Source organism: Colius striatus, chromosome 2 (genome assembly GCF_028858725.1).
Source record: "Colius striatus isolate bColStr4 chromosome 2, bColStr4.1.hap1, whole genome shotgun sequence".
NCBI lineage: Eukaryota > Metazoa > Chordata > Aves > Coliiformes > Coliidae > Colius > Colius striatus.
In genome coordinates, this window is record NC_084760.1 from 45,925,427 (window position 1) to 45,951,124 (window position 25,698).

At 39.4% G+C, this 25,698-nt stretch overlaps 1 protein-coding gene across 2 annotated transcripts in view; it reads right to left on the minus strand.

Moving 5' to 3' along the window:
- Positions 1-25,698, minus strand: part of FZD3 (frizzled class receptor 3) — a 61,660-nt gene that overhangs the window by 17,897 nt on the left and 18,065 nt on the right. The window contains exons 3-5 of one of the 2 annotated variants that reach the window (XM_061989503.1): positions 12,796-12,992; positions 11,133-11,289; positions 10,272-10,346 (exon numbers count right to left, since the gene is read on the minus strand). In XM_061989503.1, the coding sequence (XP_061845487.1) occupies positions 10,272-10,346; positions 11,133-11,289; positions 12,796-12,992 (429 nt within the window). Of the gene's footprint in view, positions 1-10,271; positions 11,290-12,795; positions 12,993-25,698 lie in introns of both variants that reach the window. The other variant, XM_061989502.1, reaches the window with a different exon arrangement.

Consider the following 25,698-nt stretch of genomic DNA (forward strand, 5'->3'; position numbering starts at 1 on the left):
TTCTGTTAAGAAAAAAAGAAGTAATGAAAGGATGATGCTGGGGAGCACTGTTTGTTCATATGAATAACATAAAAGAAATATCAAACTTTAAACGTGCAAGTGTTTGTTATACTTTCATGTCACACAGCCCAGCCACGTCCACGCTAGGTGGACATTTACCGAGCCTGAGGCATGTACAGAACACATCAGGGAGCTCTGGACAGTCTTCAGGACTGAAGTTTAAAAAATACGTTGAAAATAATAATGATACTCTGCAATCAGTAGGAATAAATGCACAGAGTGCAGTTTATCCAAAATTTACTGTACTTTGTGTTTCTGTGCTGATAGGACAAGCAATTAAATAGTCAAAGAAGTCTAGAGAGAGCACAGCAAAACCCATCAATGCAGAACATATGGAGTTACAAACATCGAGGTTCAGCATTCACTGAAATTTGAGCAGAGATCTACAGTAAGCATCCCATTACAGATTTTTCTCTTTGCAAGCTCCTCTACAGCTATTTTGACACGGCTGCCCAACATCTCAAAGCAACTCTGAAATCCAATGAAGGAGACATAATCATTAGCAAATGCATTGCTATTCAGAATTTTCAGATGTAAAAGATAAGTAATTTCCTTTAATTTATAAAAATTAAAAGTTAAACCTTTTTTATGGTAGTCGATTTCCTAATGCATATACTGCAACACTCAGTTCTCACAGTTAAGAGTGACTGGTGCTTCAGAACCAGACAAATCAAGACCTCCTGACTTAGTTTTTGTTGTCATTTTAATAGCAATTAAAAGAGTCAGTGGAAAAAAAGAGCTTCCTTAATAATGAGACTTAAAAGCTGTTCTAGAGGATAAAGCATGCTTATTAAAGAGAGAACGGAATGAAACTAAGAACTCAAAACCAGCAAGATGTGACCTTATTTGGCAAGTCACCCTCAGCAAAACAGTGAATAAAAAGAAAGGAAAAAAAAAACCAAACCCAGAAAAGATGACCTTGAGGAGTCACACTTGGGTGCAAGTACAAATCAACCTGTCTGAAGATAATGGTTGAGAAATCACCATATCCCTTTGTCTCTAGCTCAGTCAATCCAATTAAAAAACACAGGCAGAAATGAGTCATGTGAATGAAATGATTGCTTTCGCTCAATATGTTAATTGACTGGAAATTGCATACATGCCAAGGTGAGATAAGAGAATCCACTGCATCCCATATAGGATTTATCTAAGTCCTGGATGTGCAAGGAGGAGACAGAATTAATATTAATAATGCTGAAATGGAGAAATCTGAGAAACTAATTTGAGTATATTCTTTTCCTTGAACATATTAATTTTCATAATCATCTAAATCAGAAATTAACTGAATCACTGCTAGAAACCACTATAATACTGTGATTAATGTTGTCATACTGACCTAACACAACTTTTGTTTTTGAAAGAAGACTAACTCCTAATTCAGATTTGTTCAGCCTCTTCTGAGTAAATAGCAATGCAGGAAATATGTTTTTATTTCAACCTCTATTTTTTTTTTTTAGGAGAAAATAATGACATTCAACAAGAAGCAACTCCTTAGGGCAGATTTAAGCAAATCCATTACCTCTTCTAAGAGGAATTCTAAACAATAATTAATGAAAAAAAAAGGGGGGAGGAGAAATCTAGATTTATAGGCATCTCTAAATATATTCTCTTTATGCCTGCGCCACACACAAATGGTGCTGAGACGTTTCTTAACAAAGCCTCTTTTCTGTATGCAGCTTAGTACACTCCCCCACACGTTTCTGAAGACCCACTGTAACACAGATGGCAAAACAGCTGAGACGTTTTGTATTTTAAAAGACAGTGGCAACATCCCCGGTGGCAAAAACTGGATAATGCCACATATTGCATCCGGTAAAAATGGGGCAACTCCACTCCAACTTAAACAGAACCCCCAAAATGCAGGCTCTACATCTCAACAATTACTTCTCACCATTTTTTTTTTTGGTAAGATGTTTGCAAGCCCTATCTTTTCTCTGCTCTTTGGTCTGCACGTGCAATTGTTCTAAAGCACTTGTGCATGAAAATAAAGCTGGTGTCAACAGGGGCTGTGTTTCACCCCCAATGCAGCCTTGGGAAAAGACAGTCTGCTGCAAGAGCAATTCTTAAGTGTATATGAGTCAGCTTTGCCATCACAAAATTCACAATCTCTGCAGGAAATTCAAATGTCTATTAAGAATTGGACAGCAGGGAAGTGCTATAAAATCTGAATACAAATACAATTTATAAAGTGAGGCTTTTTGTTTTATATTTTTCTCTTTTTGAGGGGATGGGGGAGAAATGAAGAGCTGCTGGAACTTTCAGCAGTTTGTCTTGGCATCTCTTTTGCTTCTGCTCAATTTTATCTCAAAGTAGGGGCTAGCAGATGTAACAGTCAACTGAGTGAAGTGAACAGCAGAGCAGACAACTAAACACTCCCCTACTCTTGGCTCTCAACCTACCATTACTTTACCACCATGGCTGCTGTTTGTAAGAAAGCTTCCCTGTGTTAGAAGGGTTGTGCAAGACGGCTGCGTGCCCTCTCTGCTTTCAGTAATGTCCCTGCTGTGTTTGTTCAGGGCAGCAGGCAGAGAGGAAGGACAAAGCCATGCCAAGTGGGAACGAAACACACTTGAAAACATTACCCACATAAGCAACCTTTATAAAGGATACAAAACAAACAGAGCAATTTAGAGTTGGTGATCCAAAGCAGCCTGATATTAAGACATTTTTATCAGAACAGCATTAATTTAGAGACAACTAGAACAGTCTCAAAAATTTACAGTAAAAACCATTAACTTCAATTAGATCAAAAAGTAAATTTCTGAAAATGGGAAACAAGCACACTGACAAAATCTTAAGCTAAAATTATCAGCCAGTGAGAGAGAGGAATCTGTATATTAAAATCCATTTCCCCCAATGTTATCTGTCAAATAATGCACTAAAATAAGCTGCAATGCAGTACTATTTCAATATCAACAGAAATCTATTAGCAAGCTTGTTCTTTGTTTTCCTTTGTGCCTGTGCTACATACATATAAACTGCCATTGACAGAAAAAGGGCACTACAAATCAAACATTCCTTCCATTTACGCTCTCGGTATCTTAGGCAACCACAATTAATCCTCTCCTGTCTATCCAACACCAGCAATGAGAAGAAGTGAGTGGGTGAGAACTCTCATCTTCAGTAAAAACCCATTTGACATTATTACACAACAAGACTGGGGCCTCAGCTTGGAGGGAAATAGGTAGAGCAGCAAGAGAAAACAACTGCCTGGATTGACTGTCTATTTTTGTTGCCAATAGAAGTGATATTTGATATTATATCACTGTACAGAATTGCTCTGAGATATTTTTAAGGGCTTAATTATTAAGTAGTTTAAATTCTTTTTAAAGTGAAGACCAGAAGAAAAATAGAAAAGATTTCAAGAGATAAGCATAGTAACTGTTTCAAAAAGCTTGGTTAAAATTACACTTGGAAAATTAGTCATGCTCATTGCTCTTCCAGAAAAAGTCTTCTCCCACAGTAGGTCAAGATTATTTATATGACACTTATCAAAGGAAAATTATCATTGATGGAATTGCCAAATGCAAGTCTACATCACTCCAAGTAGGCACTCTTAGGTGCTCACTGATGTTCTTTTGAGCAAAAAAAACACAGAATCATAGAATCCTTCAAGTTGGAAGGGATCTTAATGCTCATCTCACTCCGTTCCCCTGCCATAGGCAGGGAATCTTATACCGGACCAGGCTGCTCAAAGTCTCATGCAACCTGCCCTTGAACACTGACAGGGATGGGGCAGCCACAGACTCTCTGGGCAACCTGTGCCAGGGCCTCACCACCCTCACAGCTTGGAAGAACTTCTTCCCAAGAGCTCATCTCAGTCTCCCTTCTGTCAGTTTGGAGCCATCCCCACTTGTCCTGTCCCTCCAGGCCCTGGACAAAGTCCTTCTTGGCCTTTCTTGTCGGCCCATTTAGGGACTGGAGGCTGTTGGAAGGTCTCCCCGGAGCCTTCTCTTCTCCAGGCTGAACACCCCCAACTCTCTCAGTCTGTCTCCACAGCAGAGGGGCTCGAGCCCTCGCATCATCTCCGTGGCCTCCTCTGGACTCGCTCCAGCAGCTCTGTGTCCTTGTGCTATTGGTGCCCAGAGCTGGAGGCAGCACTGCGGGGGAAGGTCTCCCCAGAGCAGAGCAGAGGGGCTGAATCCCCTCCCTCACCCTGGTGAACACACTACTGGGGATGCACCCCAGGACAGGGCTGGCTTTCTGGGCTGCATGGGCACATTACTGGCTCATACTTAGTTTTCCTTCCATCAACACTCCTGAGCCCTTCTCCTCAGGGCTGCTCTCCATCCACTCATGGCCCAGCTTGTATTTATGCTTGGGATTGCCTTGACCCATGTGCAGGGCCCTTTTGAATTCCTCTCTTTGAATTACCTCTCAAGGTCACTCTGGATGCTCTCTTTTCCCTCCAGCATGTCAAAACCAAAAAATGTTACCAAGTTTACTTTCTAGGATGTCTGCTATTCGAGCCAAGACTAGTCAGGATCTAGGAAGTGTGTTTAAAAGGCATTGAGGCATATTTTGATTTTTGAGGGGGATCCTTCAAAAATACCCAACCTCTCCTACTCTGTCGCCCAAAAATTTCCACAGAATTTTGTAGCAAAAATCTTAATGTGAAAATATCCACTATAAGCAAATGTGACCTCTTCAAAGAGACAATAATGATTTTATTGTACCAGATTGGGTACAAATCATCTGAATGTCCAATGAACCAATGTAAAAATGCCCATTTCTCTGCTTCAGCTGGAAAAGAGGTTCAGATGGAGACATCTGAAATTAGATAAATCAACGCTGCTCTCAGTAGCTGTTCTTCATTTTCACATTGTTTCTATTCTAATATATGTTATTTTATCTCTGAAATTTCACCAGTTTATATGAGCTCAAGCACAAAGCTAAAACCAGATCATAGAATCATAGAATGGTAGGGGTTGGAAGGGACCTTTAGAGATCATCTAGTCCAACCCTCCTCCAGAAGCAGGTTCACTTATGAAGATGCACCGTGTCAGACGTTGGGCAAGGCGGTTGTGAACAGTCTCCATAGCTGGTTCTATACAGTTCAATACCTTCTATGTCTAAATGTATTCAGGACTATCATTGCTTTCGGTTCTGAGCTTGGGAATCAGTCAGAGTACATTACAACAATGATTGAGTAAGACTAGGTGGATATCCAGCATCCAGCCCCAAACTGAATTCCTAATGAAAATGAAAAGTTTCCAATATAAAAATATGTTTGCAATTTGTTCTAAACTCACTCTGCTATCACGTCTTTCCTATCAACAGTAAATCAAATGTGCTATCCACATCTGCTTCCACTCCTCTATGCAATTTCAAAAAGATAAGCAGGGAGCACCATGTTCACCCTTCGTAAGTTAGCACCAAGGACATTTAATCCAGTGAAGCCACATGAATAGGGAAATTATGAATGTCAGATGACAAGCAAAGACAACTCATACTGCTTAGATTAATTTCTCAAGGATTCCCACTAGGGTAGCAAATGTCTTTGGAATCATTTATCTTTCTTTTTCCCCCTCCCCACTCTTTAATATTTAAATTGGATGGCTCTCACATCAGCACAGTGCCTAGTCCAGACCTGAAACATTTCTCAAAACTAGGGAGAGTCTATTTACATTTGGATTTAGGAGAAACAAATGCTAAGGCAGGACCTTCTTTACTTTGCAGGAAATTTGATTTTGTGGTTCAGTCCAATAAACCTTTCTAAGCCTAACATACCTTATACAGTTCAATTATGGGACTAAAAAAAGAGGAAAAAGCTTTTAACACCATACTCTGACATCCCAAGAAAGCAGATACATTTCCTTTCCTTACCAATTACCACTTTCTCCCACCTTGTAATGTTTCTGGCTTGATGCAGTCCTTTTCTCTGAGCTAGAAAAGCTCTACTGACCATTTCAACTCCTACTTTTCCTAAGAGAAACATACACTACAACTAGCTTTGGGGACAGACTTTGCTGAATTTCACTTTGTAGCCAAATTCATCCCACTTTTGAGACCTAGTTTCATAGATGGGGGCAGGTCACTTTGTCCCTGTTTGATTGTCTTTGTAATTTCCAAGAGGAAAAACACCTTGGTGCCTGAAGGACAAGAATACATAACTTCAAACTTTTTTTTCCTACCTTTTACCTTACATCACATATATCTGAGGTTGGATGTCTGACAGAGGAACTTTCAGCTTTTAATGAAAAAGGAATTCAAAACCTGACTGGACACAGTGCTGAGCTGAGCTTGCTTGGGCATAGGTGTTGGACAAGTTCCAGAGAGGTCCCTTCAACCTGAATGATTCTGTGCTTCTGTAAAGTGACTGGTCAAAATTTTATCCACTACTTCACTGAACTAGTTCCCACAGCATGACATCCTCCATCGATATCCAAGAAATTTCAGAGTAAGGCAGGGAAGAGAGAAACTTTGAAAGCTAACCACTGGGTCAGGACCTCAGACTAAAGCCAGAACCAAGAACTTAAGAACCATAGAATTATTAGTGAGAAAGTGATGACAATAATCACACTGAACAGCAACAGGAGTACATGGAGAATCTTGTTTCTTCAAATGTCTCTCCTTGAGTTCAATGTTACAAAAATCCAACTCTCTGTTCCAAGGCTCTGTCCTCCAAACAACAATATGGTATTGGCAGAATCACAGCTGTTACAAACAGAAGCAGAAGGAGGAGAAGCAAAGCATGTGTTCTCTACCACAGCAAAAGAGATGACTAGTTGTCATTATTTTATGATTGGACTGTGTCATGCTTCCCTACTTTGCTTCCCTTCTGCATTTTACCCTGATATAAAATTGAGCTACATCCTCATTAAAAAGATTCAATATGAGATAAAGGTCTCAACTGAAGAACATGTAATGAACATAGTCCAGTTGAACTGCTACTTTTATGATGGTATACCAGGTTTTGTAGCTAGGAAAGACTAATTTTGCGTTTAACTGCATGAACTCTTTTTGAACAAAAATGCTATTCCATTTTTGAGGACAAGTTTGAATTCATTTTAATGTAATGACTGAAAAGTGAGATACCAACAGAAAGTTCAGCGCCTCACTTGAATATTCATGTGCTCAAAGTGAATTATAAAGGCACTGTTCACCCCCTCAAGAAAAAGTGTCCCAATCTCAGTGAAAGTTGAGGTAGATGGGTTAAGACATTTTTAGGCCACTGTGAGAGGATATTTCATATACAAGTAATAGTGCTTGGGAAGATGACCTCACTGCAATGACTGCAAATGGTCCTAGCATCAGAAACAAGAAAAATCATTATTTGTGGTAACACCTTAGTCAGTTGGCCATTATTCATATTGAAAGAAGGACGCTCTCATATAGAAACAGTGACATTTTTAACTAAGAGATTTGTGCAGGTTGATACAAAACACAGCTCCCTGGGTTGCCTGAATAGATTGACACCCCAAAACCAAAGCACTTCCCATGCAGTATAGAAAGTGCAATGAACTTTCTTAATCATATTAGATACTAGATACTGTAAATAAACCTCACCTCCCAGCGTAGAAGTTGTTTTTTCCCTTAATAAAGGAGATTCCAGGAAACGACACTCACTCTACTCAAATTTTGATGGCTCATCTTACAGCCATGGTACAAGTGCTGACTGCTGCCTGTTTTACCTGCTGTTGCCCACATTAAAGCTACGGCCTGAACTGCAGCAGCCCATGATACTATAGAAAAAATGAGGCCTGGAGTGTGCTTGTTGGGAGAGAGTTGCTGCCAGCTTTTACAAACCCTTCCCCTCCCTCCTAGCCTCTCGTAGAAGTGTAGAGCACTGAGGACACTGAGGCCAAGGTAAGGCACCTTAAGCTCCTTTTTGTCCTGCTCTTACTCCTCAAAGAGCAAGAATACTGGGATATTCTTTTCCTGTCTTTGTAGCAAGAACATTTTTTATATCACAAGGAAAGCAACAGTTGGCCCCCTAGATTTGACAAATAACCATAACAATACATAATAATACATAGCCAGGTCAACTCAGGAAACATCCAGGAAGCCAGAAGTCAAGATTGAAGTGCAAAGGTACCTTATTGCTTCCTCCATTTGGGGAGTATTTGCCCTTTAGGGAGTCAAAGAAACATGATGTCTATTTTTCATTGGAACACCAGCTGCCAAGGCCTTCTTTAGTTTAGCAGCAGCTGGAAGAATTTGAAGCAAATTATTAACCCATGGTATCTCCTGCATGAAGCAGTCACACAGGAGGGAGGCAGGCCTGGAGCAGCTGCATATTCCAACTCCCCCATTAGCAACTTTCAAGACTAAGCTCCTGTGGCATCATCCTCTGATGGCAAACATGATGTAACGGTTGAATGGACTAATGAATTTTTAACCTCAGATTTGCTGGTGTTGGAAACAGTGTGCCTATGCAAGCAGCAAATTCCAACGAACACAACCTTGTGTAAAACCTACATCCACTGTGGAACCAACTACAGCTCCCAATTTAGGATAGTCTAATCTCTAAAAAGGATATTGAAACATTTAAAGTTCAGTTAAATAACATCATGGCTTAGAAAAAATACAGTTTTATTTTGCAAATGAGTGATAATCTCCTCAAAGCTTTAAATATCCCCCTAATAATAAATCTTACTAGCATCATCTAAGGATAAAATTGGTTTTCCCTACAGCTTTGGAAGCTTGTTTCAATTTTAAGTCTGGACAGTTTAGTTAAGGAAGCGTGTTTAGTTTAAAAGAAAAAAAAACTGGATGGGTTAGAAGAAAAACCCTTCTAACACTCCCCAGGGTCTACGGGTCCTTCAACCCAATTTGATGTGAATGAAACTATTATTGTTCTTTTGACTCCTGCTGAGCCATTATCTTAACGGTTTTCTAGAGATTTGAGTAGCATTTTACTACATTTATTCGTTATGCCACTAGACAGTATTTCAGCCTTCACATGTCAGAAGTTTCAAGGTTTAAAAGAGTTTTTGTTTAACATTCTGAGAAAGCAATATCCTTTCTGTTTTATAGATTCTTATACAAACTCTAGATTGGCATATAGTGGCTATTTTAAATTAATAGAGAAAACCACATGTCCCTCTTTTTCTCTCTCTTTCAGCATCAGGCAGTTTAACATATTAAAATCTGCAGCAATGAAAACTCAATCGAGCAAATGAAACTGAACACACCCATAGACAGCTATTTCCTGCTATAAAAACGCTCACACATTGGATGGCAGGGAAGAGTCACACCCTAATAAAATCTATCAGAGAAAACAATAAAAAGGGTGAAAATGTAATAAAAATATTATTATCAAGCTGTATAGACTAAGCCAAACCTTTAAGTGATATTTTATTGCATTAAAATGTGAACTTTGATGATGCAGCTGGTGTTTTAAGTGCTTTAGAGCCAAAATACTTTTTTTATATACCCCAGTGTGTGTAGCTACGTCATATATGCTTGCTGTACAACCTTCCTGAAATAAAGTTGCTTTCAGGTAAGCTGTAGAAGATATCTATGCAATATCACTCCACATGCAATTTGCCACTTTGGCTCCAAAAGAAAAGTAGGCTTCAAGTAATTATTGCTTCCAATACTTTACTTTGCAACTTCACCAGCGTAACACTGAAATAAAGAGAGGATACTTCACTATCCAGTGCTCTCAGAGGTTTCTTTTCCTGTGATAATTAAACAAATTGAGCGGGTCAGTGTAATTGAAAAAACAAAACTGATGAGCTGTAAGCTCTGGTTCTCTTCTGAAGACACTTAAGTAAGACTTTATAGATGTTTCTGACACATGCTTTAAAATGAGCACAAAACCTCTTGGCTAATCAAAGCCAGAAAACCCTTACAGATGAACAACAAAAACTAGAAAGAGCAGTAATCAGCCTGATGACAACTTGGATTGAGTGCCAACATTCCTTCAGAGCAAAACTTCTAACGTCTCTAATGACCAAAAATAAACTCATTAAGCCCTGTTCTTGCAATTGGTTTTAAAATAGTATCTTTATATCCTATATAGGTCCTCCACAGCCCATAAACTCCACAAAAATCCCAGCAAGCAGCTAATGGAAGCCTCCAATTTCCCAATAATACCTAGTCTTCTAGAAGGCCTAATGCATTACCCAAGCAATTTGATTATGGCAAGAACTTTCCCTTGTAGGAACAGCAGCACTTTCAGTCAGGGATGAGAAGTAAGTCTTAACATTTCCCCTCATTATCCATTTTCTGCCCTCCTGAATATGTCATATTGGTTTCCTCACCTGAAATGGACATGGGATGTGATACTCTCTGCAGCGCTCTTGAATCCACGTCGTCTCCCACACACCTCGATAAGCCTGCTCATAGAAATAGCAGCCAATTACAACCAACAGTGGCACGAGGTACAGAACACTGAACACGCCAATCCGGATCATGAACTTCACTAGTTTGTCCTGGTTCTCTTTTTCTAATGGGATTTCAATGCGAACCCGATTGAGGGAGATAATGCCAGCTAGCAGGAGGGAAACTCCAACAACAACATACAGGCAGAGAGGTGCAAGTACAAAGTATCTTAATGCATCCACATCATAGAGGCCAACAAAACATACGCCGCTAATATTGTCACCTTCAATTTTATTCATTGCTAAGAGGACGATGGTTAGAGTTCCTGGAATGCCCCAGGCACTGGCGTGGAAGAGCAACGCTTTCTTCTCGATTGCTTCACTGCCCCATTTTGGCACAGCTGCCAAGAACCACGTGATGGTCAGAATGACCCACCAAACGCTGCCAGCCATAGTAAAGAAATAGAGCACCATGAAAAGCATGGTGCAAGCTTTGTTGTGAGATCCCTGCGTCACTGTGGAAGCCTTGTACTGGGCAGGGCTAGATGCATTACACGCTACTCGGTCTTCAAGCAGAAAGCCAATGAAGAAAATTAGTGACACCATCATGTAACAGACAGCGTAAAATATTATCGGTCTTTCTGGATAGCGAAATCTTGTGACATCAATCAGAAAAGTTAAAAAAGTAAACAAGGTAGCAGAAAGGCAGACGATGGAGATCACTCCGATGAAGTAGCGAGCAAAGGAGAGCTCTTCACGCCGAAAGTACATATTAGGGCAAGGAGGGGAACAGTCCCGTACCCTCAGGAAAGAGTAACCTAGGTCAGGGTCTATTTTCAACTCCTGAGGACACCAAAAACCATAATCTCTTTGTACTGCCATTGGGGCATCTTCTGTTGGCTCCCCAGCTAAATTGAGGTCAACAAGACGAGGATATGGCTCATCGCAATCTGGGAATCTAGAAAGTAAGAAAAGAATTGTTTAAAAGAAATATACACGTACTTTGCAAAGACTAGTAACCTTATTTATATGTCTCACTTTAGACACACTAACTGAGTGAAAACAAAGGCAGTCCATACAATGGGTAATCCAGGAGATACTGCACTATGTATAAATAAATCAGAATTGTCCCAGAATGCAGTGGATGTGTAAACTACAAAATAGGCTTAAAAACAAAACAGATAAATTGGCAAGGGGCACGCTGGAGTTTGAAGCATGAAGGTAAGGATACAAAATCCATCTCAGGAAGCTGATAGTAAGTTTAGGCTTACTGTAAACAGACAATATGTGCCCAAGGAGGCAGGATTTTATAGAACGTTTTAAAACTTTTCTCTAAGCCACTGCCATCAGACAGGATGGTGAGCTAGTTACACCAAAGATCCTACTTACTGCTGCAACTAGCATTAATGAATTGAAATTATGACGAGGATTGTCGTTATTAAGCAAAGCTCTGACTGGAGGCTAAGGACTGCTGGAGGTACGGTCTGAAGTTCCACCTGAGAAACTGGAGGGATTCCATGCACAGCTGTCCAGTTCCTCCTTCTGCTACATGACAATTCAGCACACACAGCATAAAACTGTTCCTCTGCCCAGTCCATGCTCTGGCACAATGGCACTAGCACAGCACCAGCAAAGTTTGAATAGCTTTTTTTGCTCTGGAAATTTTGCTACCTGGGCCTTACTGAGGAGATGGGAGGACCAAAAGGACCCACGCATCTGTTTGGAGCGTGAAGTTTGAGTTATCTTTGATCCAGGTTATCAAGATCTAGAAGCATCCTTCGACTTACTCTTTTGCTAAAACAAGTTTTAGTTGTTTTTCATTCTCTCCAATCCAGCTAAGTAAGATTATTTCTTCCTGTTGGTGCTCCAGTATTTTATCAGCTGTTTGAGTCACTTACGAAAAATAAAACTAAGATATTGTTTTCAATTTCATGTATATTGTTTCAAATATATTGGAAGATCATCACATATTTTTCTATAGCTATTTGTGGAACGTAAAGCTGAAAACAGCAATTTGTACACAAGCTCAACGAGAGGTAGATGCTCACCAAAACCAGCCCTCTCCTCCTTCAGAAAGAGAGATTATTAATCTCTAGTGTATGTAATTTTGCCTAACTCTCAGAGAAATTTACAACAATATCACCTATTAAACTTCAGTACAGCAGATAAAACCAGGTCAGTATAAATGAGAATGAAGAAGAAAAATAGACAAATATAGTAATTTGTTTACGAATATACATGTTTACAGTAAAATGCCCACATAAATTTTCAACTTCTGTCTTGGGTAGATGATAGAAACACAAATTTAGTTTACACCCCAGGAAACAGGCTGTTAAACAAATGGAAGGGAAAATAAGGGCACTTGTAATGGAACACTTAAAACATCTGCTTGGGATCATAAAACATCCTAGACCATACTAAAATTTTGTCCTGAGATTCTAAAGAAAACCTCTGATTTGCTCACCTGTTGCACTCCATGTCCTCAGGCCAAGGGACCCCAAACATCTCCATGAGTTTGGAGCACTCGCTATATGCTCTTTGACAGAGTCTGCGGCAAGGGAGAGTGACGCGGCCGTACTCCATGCACACAGGAGCATAGAGGGCACATAGAAAGGGCCGAAAATCTCTGGAGCATTCCAAATTCACCATTGGATGAAATGGCTAGAAAACGTAAAAAAAGATAATTAAATGGCCACATACAAACAAACAAAAAAGCAGCTTTGTAGAACACTTCAACATGAAGCCCTAATTTGTCTGGTGAGATGTTTCAGCTTTCACAAGCAGAATCATGACCTTCAGTGGAAGAAATGATAATCAGAACACAGCACTTAGGTATTTTAGGAAGACAAGCAATCAAGAAACCTTGCCAATGATGACAAAGATTCACAAGAGACATTTATGCACTCAATTTGCATTAAAAATCAAAGGGAATTAGACAGCTAAACACCTCTGAGGACGTGGGCTTAGCTTCACACTCTGCAGTAATGGTTAAATAAACTTGATTCCTTTCAGGGCTTGGGTAACTGACATCATGAATTGCTAGCTGCTTACTTAGCAGGATGATTTAGCTTTTGGTTGATGAGATCACAATCTGAGGGATTCCTTGACAGTATAGAAAAATAGCAACCTGTGATCTTTCAAACAATATTTTCAGATCCAGACATAATGATTGTAAAAATTCTATTTCTTTAATTTCTTCAGCAGGACAGTGTTCTTGTCTTTCTACAAAATACAAACATAGGACATTCTCCATTGCATTCTTCCCACAGTATTTTGTCCAAATGAAAAGAATCCATCTGTTATAACCTCAGTTCTGTCATCAGAGTATATCTGTAGACAGAAAACAGTCCCAACGTGCATGCAATCATTGCTACTGAAATTCTCATACAGATGTAGAACTTTCTAGCTTCCTGGACACTGAAGTCACACTAAGTATGTAATTTCCTGACTAACTATCAGAAAGCACTATGATATCAAAGCCTGAAAAATATTAGTCGGAAATAATAACTGGTGTCTTATGCTACTTACGTTGCTCTATAACAGGTTTAAGTAACAGCAACATCCCTTGGAAGCACTAAGAGAAAATTCACATTAACTAGCCAATACACAGCTCTAAGTATTTCTAAAGATGAAAGAGAGGGGGGAAAAAAGTAGAACAGGGATTTATGTCTTAGTAAAAACTGATTCACATTGATAATCCATCTTATCTTCTTATTATCCAGCCCTGGGTTCATTTTGCTCTTGCTTGTTATAGCTTGTCTTTAAAACTGTCCAAGAGCCAATAAAGACCTTGTTCTGAATTTGTGTGGCATCTACTACTCTACAAAGTCTCTCCATATCTTTGGAAATTAATATAAGATCAATTATATTATCTTAAGAGTGGAACTATAGCATTTGAAATACATTAGGACTTACAACTCTGCAATAAACCACAACAGCATAGGAATGCTGAATTATGCTGCTACCTCCAGGTTGGAGAAACAGCAGGGACATTTTTGTAAGCCTCCTCTTTTCCTTCTATTTCAAATTATAGCTTGAAGGTAATAGGTGACAGTTGCTTGATCAACGGGAATGCTAACAAGAGCTATGTTCTAGATAGATTTTTATAGAAAGACTATTATCTTGATATCAGAGTCTCCTCTTCTCCACAGCCTAGCAGGATTACAGAGCAAGAAGTCTAATCTTCAGAATTTGTGCTGCAGTAGCAGAAGCACAAATGAACCTGCTATATATGTCTATAGATATAAAACCTAAATCTTATTATAACTGAAGCTGAAAAGTAGGCTGTAGAAAGATTACATTTTCAAACAGCAATTTCCTGAGAAGTATTTTAAACCAATTCAACGTTTCTTTTTTTAAACTGTAGAACAGACCAGACCCAACAACAAAAAATAGGTCACCTTCTGTGGTGATATAAACAACAATTACTAGAAACAATGAGGAAAAGATTCACATTTCAGTTCTTCCTTATCACCTACTCTTCCTGTATCTCCTTTGCCCTGCAAAAGGTTAATTTTTAGACTACAAGACACAATCATGCTGTGATTTTACCAATTTGGTTTTAAACTTAATTATTATTTACCACGCTGATTAAATCCTCTTCAGTTCTATGCGTTTTGGAAACTGTTGCCACACGACAAGAGAGCCCTGTAATTTGGCAACAGCTCTGATGAGTAGTACAAGCTTTCAGAGCTTGACAAGGAAAAAAGCAACAATGGAAAGTATTTACATTTACAAGCTCATTGTTAGGCAAGGAAAACTGTCTGTTTGGCTGGATATTTACATCAGATGCATATGTTTTTATTTTTCAACAGTTAGTGCCTATAACACAATTAAAGATATTGTTTGAGAATAAGGATCCAAGAAATTGATTCTAGATAGTGTAGACTATCTGGAAAAGCTTCAGGTAAGGAAAGGAAAAAATAAAACCTCCACTTTTATTTTGAAAAGTGCTTAACCTCCCTTCTTTTCAAAGAACCTTCAAAATAAGAGAAGTTATATCTGTATGAAAAAGAGCTACTGGCTTAATGCCTGTCCCCAACCCCAAGTCCTGCCTCCCATCACTGCAGTTTTGCACATATCCATACCTAAAGTGCAAGCTCACCTGACAAATGTTCTACTACTCTCCTTTGATAAGCCTTCCATTAAGAAAACACGATTCAGAAATTTCTCTTTTCCTGCTACTTCACCTTCAGGTTTGGTTTTGTTTGATTTGCAGAAAACTGTACCATTTAGGAAGATCCCAGACTATCTTAAGATGTGCACATAAGAAAATTGTGAAAACAGAGCTCCATGTCATGGCTATTGCAAAGATAAGGAGTAAAATGAGTTCAAGGGAACAGAAAGGTACCAGTATATCCTTGTATCCTGTCGATCCTACCACAGGCAGGTGGCTGCTGTAATGGCTTTCAGCCAACTCCAAAGGACACTGGGCAGTGGTGTCCCAGGGAATACTGGAACTGAGACAAGAAATGTCCAAAAATGGGGATACAGATGGTACTCTTTGGCAACGGGTCTGTAAGAGCACTGACAGTTGGAGCAGTGCTGTCCCCACTCATCTCCTTCAGCAGGCTGAGGTACAGGGTGCTTAAAACTTACAGGATGTGAGACAGCTGCCAAAACACCAGCTTCTTCTGCTATCTAAGACGCTGTTTTCCAAGATGACTGGGCACAAGATGTGACCTCTCTTGAACCGGATAGATAAGAGGCAATGCCTGTGCAGAGACTCACTTCCTTCTGGCATGGCAGCTGGAGACTGGGCTGAAGATGCTGAAACATCCAAACTAATACAAATGTAACTGAATCTTCCCTGGCAAAGTCTCCCAGAGGGCATGTTATCTGCATTTGCGGTTCTTTACAGCTGCAGAAAACAAGTCTGGTTTTGAGCATGACCTCGGCATACCCCTCAAAACACAGTACAGACATATTCAACCCCAACAACACTTATGTATGGACAATTTAATAGGACTCTTCCCCTAGTGCTGGCTGTTCTGTTTCTCAGCCTCCAGGCCTCACACCATTCTGTCTCTCAAAACAGCAACTGCAGGCAGACAAAAACTCCCTTATGAATTAGATCAAATCCATTTATTTTAAAATCATGAAGAGGCTAAGGTAGCAAACAGAATAAATAAAACTCTTACAATCGCTCTTTATAACACGGAAAATGAGACTCACTTTCAATCAGACACAGCATTTGTGCCTGTAAGCAGCTCAATGTCTAAGAACCCTATCTCTAAAATTATCTCACCCCATCACAGTTCCTAAAATGAAAAGTCACTTCCACCTACTGATTATGTTGTTCACTAGTAAAAATAAAGGCAGGGAGATTAAAAGGCTTTTTAAATGTTCTTGCCCAAGGATGCAATGCAAGTTATGACATTTAGCCCTACTCCACGGTGCTTAACACAAGGCTCTCTGTTTAAATGGGACGAGCTTTTGAAGAATGCCAGACGTCAAACAACTCCATATGCACAGGAAAAGGAAGAGGACAAGGACATGAGAGATGTGATAGCCAAACTGATTTCAATAATTCAGGCTAAGTCCTGGGAAATCCAAGAAAGGGAAGAGATAAATTTTTAAGAAGACAAACACTTCTTCACTCCTGAAAGTACTTAAGTATTTAATATATGCCAGATCACATAACTGTATAACATATCTGCAGTTGCTCACCCACTGGGGCTTCCACTTCAGAGAACAATCTTTGTGATCACACAAGCTCCTTCAAACCCCATGATAACAACAGCATTATGAACTGGATTTTTTTTTCAGGCTGAGTCAGAACACTCTCATCCCTCCTTTCCTTTACCATGCAGGTGTTGTGTATCAAATAACACACCACAATCACATATCACTGCTTTCCTCAGAGTGGTCCAACTTGCTATACAACCTTACCCATCTCTCCTTTCTCTCTTCCCTGGAATTTTCTTGGCTTGCAGCAGAGTTGCTGTAAGAAATTCCCCAAATTACTCCCAGTAGTGTGGTTCCCAGCTCCTTCCCTCTCTGCAATTCCCATCTGCTGAAAAGGTTTTAATGGCCCATGCTCTGTTAACAGAGACTAGAAATTTTCCACTTGTCCTTAGGTTTCTTATGTTGGGGTTTTTTTTGTTTTGTTTTCAGAAGGGGATGAAAGACAAAGAAGAGGTGCAACGATACCTGTACATTTTTTCCACTCATATTTTTTTAAAAATAAATTTTCACTTTTGGTTACAAAGCAAGAGCAACAACTCTTAACTATAAATGTACCATGGAACTGTGTTACAGTTTTAGACTTCCCATATTACTGACAGATAATAAACCAAATTCTACTTTTTCTTTTACACAGCAGAAGCCATTTAGCTGGCTGTTATTTGTGAAGTGACATTACTGCAGGATTTAAAGGAAATAATTTTGGCAATCTTTCACTATTCTGTTGGTTTATATATTCCTTTCTTTTAAGAGAAAACTAAACAGGAAGTATTCTCATAGACTCATAGACAGAAGGAGGGAAGTTTTCTTCCCTCAGGCTCATGGGAAGAGAGTGATGCTATGACTATCAATTACTGCTGCAATTCTCTGTGGAAGCAACTGCCTCAGGGCATATCCTGGTTCAGGCCAGCCACATCATCTGCTCTTTCTGTCTTGTGTTGCCCCATGTTTGAATTTAGCTTGCTATTCATTAGAGAAGAATCATGAATTGTATCTCAAAATGCATGGGGAATAACACTTTCCAAGCTACCTCCTGAGCAGAATCCCAAGCTAGGTTTACCTCTCCAGATAACTGCTGCTTAGACCAAACATGTCACTGTCTCCTGCTTTTGGTTACTATAAGTCTTCTCCAATTGAACTGCATCCACAGCTCTGAGAGTTCTTGTGAATGCTCTCTAGAGACTGTTAGAAGCAAAAGTGGTTTGCTTGAGATAGTGGAAATTGGTTCTCCAAAGGCTCTGACCTGTACTCTCTTCTGCATCCTGCTAGGTTTGCTAGGGCCCACAGTCATGCTGGCACACAAACTTAACCTGAAAATATTTGGTTTAAGTGAACATCCTGAGCTGAACGACTGCTGTAGTACTTCAATGCTGATGCTACCTTCAGAGTCCTGCTTTAACCTAATGGGTGTTTCCTAACGAAGAATGGGGAGTGTTCACACATACACAGCAGAGCTGATGATTTAGTGACCTGGGACACTAACTGCTTAAAAAAAAAATGTAGCTGGATCTAACAGAAAGCTGTTTTCCCCCCACATTCAGTTTCACCTCAAGTTAGATAGTGCCACATAAGTAATAGCTGCAGAAAGGGCCAGAAACACAGACCCTGGTGTGTAAGAGTAGGTTCATTGCTTTTGGAATCAATCCACACTTGTTCTACTTAATGTGACTATGGAAGTGTGGCTTTTCTGCACAGGCACTTTATTCTCTTTTCAAAAGGCAAGAGGCTTATTTGCCCAAGCCTGCTCTTAATGCAGACTGCCAAGACAAATTTAGTGTAGAATATGTAGCATAATGTACATTCAAAGCTTACATACCTCACCATTAACTTCCTTGTCTGAAGAAACTTAGATACACTTTTTATTTCGTAATTATTTTTAGCTTGGAACAGTGAAGCATATATGAAAAGCAAACGGGGTCTCAATTCTGGCCACCTGTTAAGCTTTGCTCTTCAGTATGGAAAAAAAGCTGTTCTCACATCATCTGCATGAATCCTTATGAATCACATAACCCACCACTTCTGATATCCCATGTCTCCTAATTTGAAGTTGGCTGGAAAAATTACAGTTGCAATGAGGATTAAATTGACGCTGCCCTACTTTATGGACTACGAGGTAAAAAAAAAATTCAGATTGTTTCACCTTAGTACTAAAACTATATGTAAACATTTAAATAGATATTGAGTCACTACAGTAATAAAATTTTCAAGTAATTAGTTTGGGTATAACTCATATTTTTCTCATGCTGTAAGTTGAACTAGACAATCGCCCTGTTATTCACTTTAAAACCTAAGACCCATTATTTTACCTGCCTTATTTATGAAAGGGCAGCAATCATGCAAAGCGTCCTAAGCTTTCTGGTTTTTAAACAGTCAGCTGAGATTAATTTCTCAACTGCAGGAAAAAAGAAGCAGGATAAAGATGAAAGTAGTTAAAAGACAGCAAATGACATTAATCTCCATCTATATAACTAAAAAGCAAAGCCATCTGTTCTTGTTCTTTAAAAAGGTCTTGGGCTTCATTTTAAATTCTGAAGTTCCTTTGGAAGACACTGAAAAGATGGCACCCATCTGTCAATTTGCACTTTTCCTAGATGTGATCTTTATGTTTTAGGAACCGATGGATGCAGATGGGTGGTCCTGGTAACAATTTCCATTTGCAAGAAGTGTTAGTTTTTTTAAGACAGCGGAGACTGCTTGGACTTCCTCCTTCTTCTCCATATGCCTGCTGTGATGGGCTTGGGAGAATTCCAAGGTATCACAGAGAAAGAAATATATTGTTCTCTGGACTGTATTTTAGATGCTATTATGTTAAGACACTACAAAGCACACTTGCCTGGCCAAGCAGGAGCAGTAAGCCTTGACAAATAATATTTTTCATTTAAATGACACATTTCTATCTCCTGTGGTTGCAAAGTCAACCTTCCAAGTACAAACTGACTGTGATCAATGCTTTGATGCCTGTGAACAAAACGCTCCAGTGCTGTTGTCACTGTGGGAAGGAGAAAGATACTCATTCTGAGAAGCAGAGCGTTAGCAGTAACAACCTTTTCTTTCCCTCAGCTCTGCCACAGCAGACTGATCTGCACATCAGGGACTCACAGACTACTTCTGCCAACTCAAGGGAGGTCTGTCTCCTTAAAGAGTAACAGGAGTGAAAAGTATAAACAAGTCACTGTTGGCATGGTGCACAAAAATTGATCTTGCTGAGTGAAGAACGAAAAGCATTTGGTATCAGAGAATTATAGAATGAAAGAGACCTCTAAAGATCATCCAGTCCAATCCCCCTGGTAAAGCAGGTCCACCTAAATTGGGTCACACAGGAACAGATCCAGGCAGGTTTGGAAACCTACCAAGGAGACTCCACACCCTCCCTGGGCAGCCTGGGCCAGGGCTCCATCACTCTCACAGTAAAGAAGCTTTTCCTTAAGTGGAACTTTTTGTGTTTCAGCTTGTGTCCATTACCCCTTGGCCTGTCACTGGACGCTACAGAAAAAAAGTGTTGTTCCATCCTCTTGACATATACCTACAAAGATTTGTATGAAGATTTTTTATATGAAGATTTGTTAGAAGGCTTGACACTAACTTGAGAGCACACAGAGTCAGTAGCCAGAACAAGTTCTTCAGAACTCATAAAAAGGGAATCTCTGAAAATCAGAAACATGAGGAAAAATACAGATAAGGATATAGCCAAGATTTAAAATCAGATGATTCGCTTCACCTTTACATTTTTACTGCCATCAACATTGAGGATGACAGTGTCTGCCACACACTAAGCAACATAAATGCCCTGCAGAATAAAATTAGACAAGCTGGCTTTCTAAAATACGATGAAAACAACATTGAGTACTCCTATTGAAGAAAATCTACTTTTATTTCTTGCTGACTTCTATTTCATGTGTGACTTCACTGTGGTTTTTGGTGGTTGTTTTGTTGTTTGTTTGTTTGTTTGTTTTTACACAGCCAATGTAGCAGAATATCTGAGAGCTTAATACTAAAAGCCAGTGCAGACTACATGAAGCCCCATCTTTTCCACTAGGATGAGGATGGAAGAAGGCTACTGTTTTCTCAGTTCTGACATCCAAGCCGAAGTGCTTCTTGACAGAGTAACCAAGGGAACCTATAGTATGCTGATTCCCTTAAATATGAACTGTAAAACCATCCTCCTCCTCCTGCAAGGGCTGTGAAATGAGGACAAATTGCAGTTGTCATCTAATGCCCTTCAGGGTGCAGTTTCACAATGAGCGTAAGTTTATCGACCCCTGCCCTCTCCTCCGCCACCAGCCTCCTTTGCACTGACTTGGGTTTAAGATCGATTTAAACTGTCCATGAAACTAACCTCAAAGCCACACATGCTGTACTTAGAGCATCAGTAGTGTAAAAAGTCAGGATAAGATCCTGACTGCTGAGACCTTTCAGTGTTAACATCCAAATATCTTTCCTGTACAATACACCCAAGCTTAGTCAATGCTTAAGTTTTTTACTGCTTTAAGTCCTTAACTTTACAGTAGCCGTGGGCAAATGCTGGTGTCAGTGCAAGGGATGCAAAATGTACATGCTACTACAGAACAGGGAACTGGGCACAGCTGAGCTGACCTTACAGCTAGTTAACACTGAACCCTAAGTTGTGCTGCTCTGGATGTCGTCTGGTGTGTTCATAACCATCTAAAATAGAGCTCAACTGCCCTGGACTCAGATGCAGAAAATATTACAAAGATAGGTTGAAGGTAAACCCTTGAGCCTTATAGCATTGGCTCCACCACAAAGACAACAAAGACCTCTTGCTATGGCAGAGAACAGGTGTTGATGCTATTAAAGCCCAGGAGCTTTTTTTGCAGACAGAAGGCTGCAAGGGAAGAAAAAACATACTAAATTAATTCAAGAAGCTCTATTTGCTACTCCCTTGGCAGCCAGTCTGCTGTCAAAATTGTCTCACAAAATTTTCTTACTAGCCAAAACACCTGGTTTCATATATGAAACTACAATGGCAGATTCAGTCATCATAATAAACTTACTGCTTGAGTTACGAACGTCAGATAGTGCTCTCAAAGAACAAATTACCATGCAAACACCCATGTCTTGCCTGGCTACATTCAGATCAACATCTCCTAAGGTTAAATTACTTAATTTTGCTCCTATGAAACCTCATAATAAATCTAACCTAAATACTTCAAGGAATGATCTTGCCATAGCCACTAAAGACTGTTGGTTTGTAATATACCATTATATATATATATATATATATATATATTAAAAAAACAACACTTGTGCCAAATAATTTTACAGATGTATTTGGCTATGTACTGAACTTTTCTTGACCTTGCCCAATATTTGTTGTTCAAACTGAAAACAAAAGGAACACCCAGGTAATACAATAATGCATCTCTGACAATGGAAAAGTCAGGGTTTTTTTGTATATATAGCTTGAAAAGATGCAGAGCATGACACTGATCCAATACAGCTATGTATGTAAATAATATGATGAAAGCCGATGTAAGAACATAATCCATTGGACTAATGTTATAAAAATTATTCTGACAAAAACTGTATGTAAATTAAATGCTAATATTTTAACAGCTGGGTCTCAATCCAACATTGCAAACTATCTGTTACAGCTACATACCAGCAAAGACATCTGCACACAGACATATGCACGTATCAACAGTTGGATATAAGATCTGCATCTTCAGGACTCAAAATTAAGGATGTTTCACGGGGCAGTACTTAAAATATATTGTCTACTGGCTTGACAATTCGTTTAACTCTCTTTCCCTCACATTTAACTTCCAGGAAGTCAGACTACTATACTAAGCTGTCTTGGTTTAGTTAATTCTAAAAATTAGCAGGTTGTTTCACAGCCCTTAATAATACAGGATGGTTTTTGTGGATGTGTGGTCTAATTCAGCAGCCTGCTGTCCCAGATCTATGTTTACTATATTAGGATCCAGCCCAAATCAAGGCACATCATCTCCAAATCTCAATTTAACGGCACCTTCCACTTCATTTTACAGTTACTCTACCACAGCTGTTACTGTTTCTCTCGTCTCTCGTACACCAATTACAGGTTGATTGTAAGGATTCTCAGGGGATTATATCTTGTTTTATGATTATCATAGCCAATTTCTAACACAAGACAAGTAAAGCTGCAGTACTTAGTACTCTTCATATGCATTAATTGAGGAGATGATGATATAATCCTGATTTTATTCAGGAAAACTGGTATATGTACCTGGAAATTTGAGTAAAAAAACAGCAATGTATCTCTGTTACCAGGAGCTCCACCCAAGAATCATCCTGTACTGCTGCTGTTACTGTGAGCAAGTTCAATAATGCCATTACAAAAAGGACAGGTGACCTGGCTGATGGAATCTCGGGGTCAGCTTTCTACATTTTGGTATTACAGATGAAATTCTTCCTCTGTGCTATGTGTACAGCATGTGCAGCTGGACATAAAGAATGGGAAAATGAGGTGGCTTTTGTGAGGGAAGCTGTCAAAGTCTTTGGAAAGACATTTTTCCTGTCATTATTATAGTTCTATGTCTATATGTTCTGAAAAACCACTGACACTGTTTATTGGGAAGGCTTTTTAACTTTTGAAAGAGATATTACATCACCATATATATTTCTTTTACCAAATTACAGAATTACAAGGCCACTAAACGGGCTTCCTTACTTCATCAGGCAGGAACATAGAACAAAAAAACCTTCAATTTATTGAAATACATGAAATGAAAATTATTTTCTGCTCAAAATAGAAGCTTTAAGATAATTAGTTGGTGACTTCAATGTTTAAACCTTTCAAAAACATCACATCCAATCACATCAGCTGTAAATTAAAATTTAACATTCATCAGGGGGTATTACCTCTCCCATTTAGTGCTAAATTAATGAGGTGACAGATGAACTCTACAGAGGAGGACAGGGAATAAGAATTAAATATAACTGCAATTCTACAACATTCTTCCACTGGACAGAAAGCTGTTACCCACCTCACAAGTGTCTCAATAACCAATTCTGAAAATGTCACCAAAACTATTAAATTAAGTATATAACACAGCTCATGAAGTTGATTTTTCTTCCCTACAGTTAATAATTTACCAGATAACTATTTGACAGGAATTCCCACAGTGCCTCTGTTTATTTGTTTCTGCAGCACCATAAAAGCATGCTGGCTTCCCTCAAAATAGATTAAACAATATTTTGCCCTCAAAAGTCCAGAAGTTTCTCCTTGCTGAGGGACGATGTTTATGCTTAGCTCTCTTCTGTATCACTAACATGTTTAGGGAAAAAATTGCTCCCACCATGTATCCTGCATGTCTTTGGAACACTCTAGACAAGCAGGACAAGACACATCACAATAACAGGATTAACAGGACAGTGGGAGGACAGAAGGGACATAGATGAAGGAAACAAGGAACACAAAAAGGCTACACAGATTCTCTGAGAGGCAGTTACACAGAGTGATAGATCAAAATTATTTTCCAGTTAAATAGAATAAAGAGAAGCAAACATCTACAGGTGATCTGGAAGAAGTACCTCTTCCAAACATCTCTCCAACAGTTAAGCGACACTCACAAGCACTGTGAATGTATTCCATGTGTTTGTATGGTATACACTGCAGGGGTGTTTGCAATGGGGGAACTGACACAGAATGGAATGAAGGGAATCAAACTAGGGCTGATAAATAGGAAAGCCTGCATTAAATTGCTTAGCAATATAAGCATTTGAGGATGATGCGCAAGACAAGAGGAGGTGTGTTTTCCCACTGATTGCCTCTTTGCATAATTGCCCAATTCTGCAAAACCCCTTTCATATATACAGGTGTCTAAAAGGATGCAAAATGCAATTGAGTAAAGACCAGGTGTGGAGCTGTAAGGTAGAGATGGTGAGAAGAGCTGAAAGCCTGCTGTGATAAGCCTAGTTTGGTTAGCCACAGCAAGGGTCCTCTGGCAGACCGCTGAAGATCAGTCAGAGAGTGTTTCTGCTCTGAAGAATCATACAAAATTCACAGACCAGAGCTGCCTTTCCAACTCCCTTTGTCTCTCAAGCCTCAAAAGCAGCAGGACGAGGACGGCAAAGTGGAAAGGAGTGTACATGCGTGCGTTTGTTAATGTTTAGTGATGAGTTCTGCTCGATAGCTCTTTACCGCTTTCACTCAAACTTGTCTCCCGCCTCATGGATGAGGACTAACACCCAGAGATAAAAATGTGTCTTTTAATCCATCACAGTTGGCTCCTCTCTGATGGGTAGAAATGAGTTATGTCAGAACAATCAACTAACACTGTAGGAGAACCACAAGCCACAGACCTTTTACAGTCCTGCCTTCAATTCAATGCCCCTTTCTTGAGTCCCCTCTGTGACCCCGACTACTAATAGCAACTAGTACAAAGTGGGAGGGGAACTAAAACCTCAATTTTAAAAGCCTGGCAGCTTACCATTGTCAGACAAAAGCAACTGCCTCCCATTGTGTCAGAAAAAAGTAACTGATTGATCTGAAGAATTATTTTGCTTTTTTGTGATGCCACTTAATTAAGGTTATTCTGAGCCACAGGAATAATTTGCCTGTAGTTGCAAAGTAAGACTACAGAAAATGTCTGTGTATTCTTCAAGGTTGAATATTTTTTATTATTTTAGCTACAGGATTTTGTGTAAGTGCACCGGAGGACAAACTTTCAAACCAGACCAT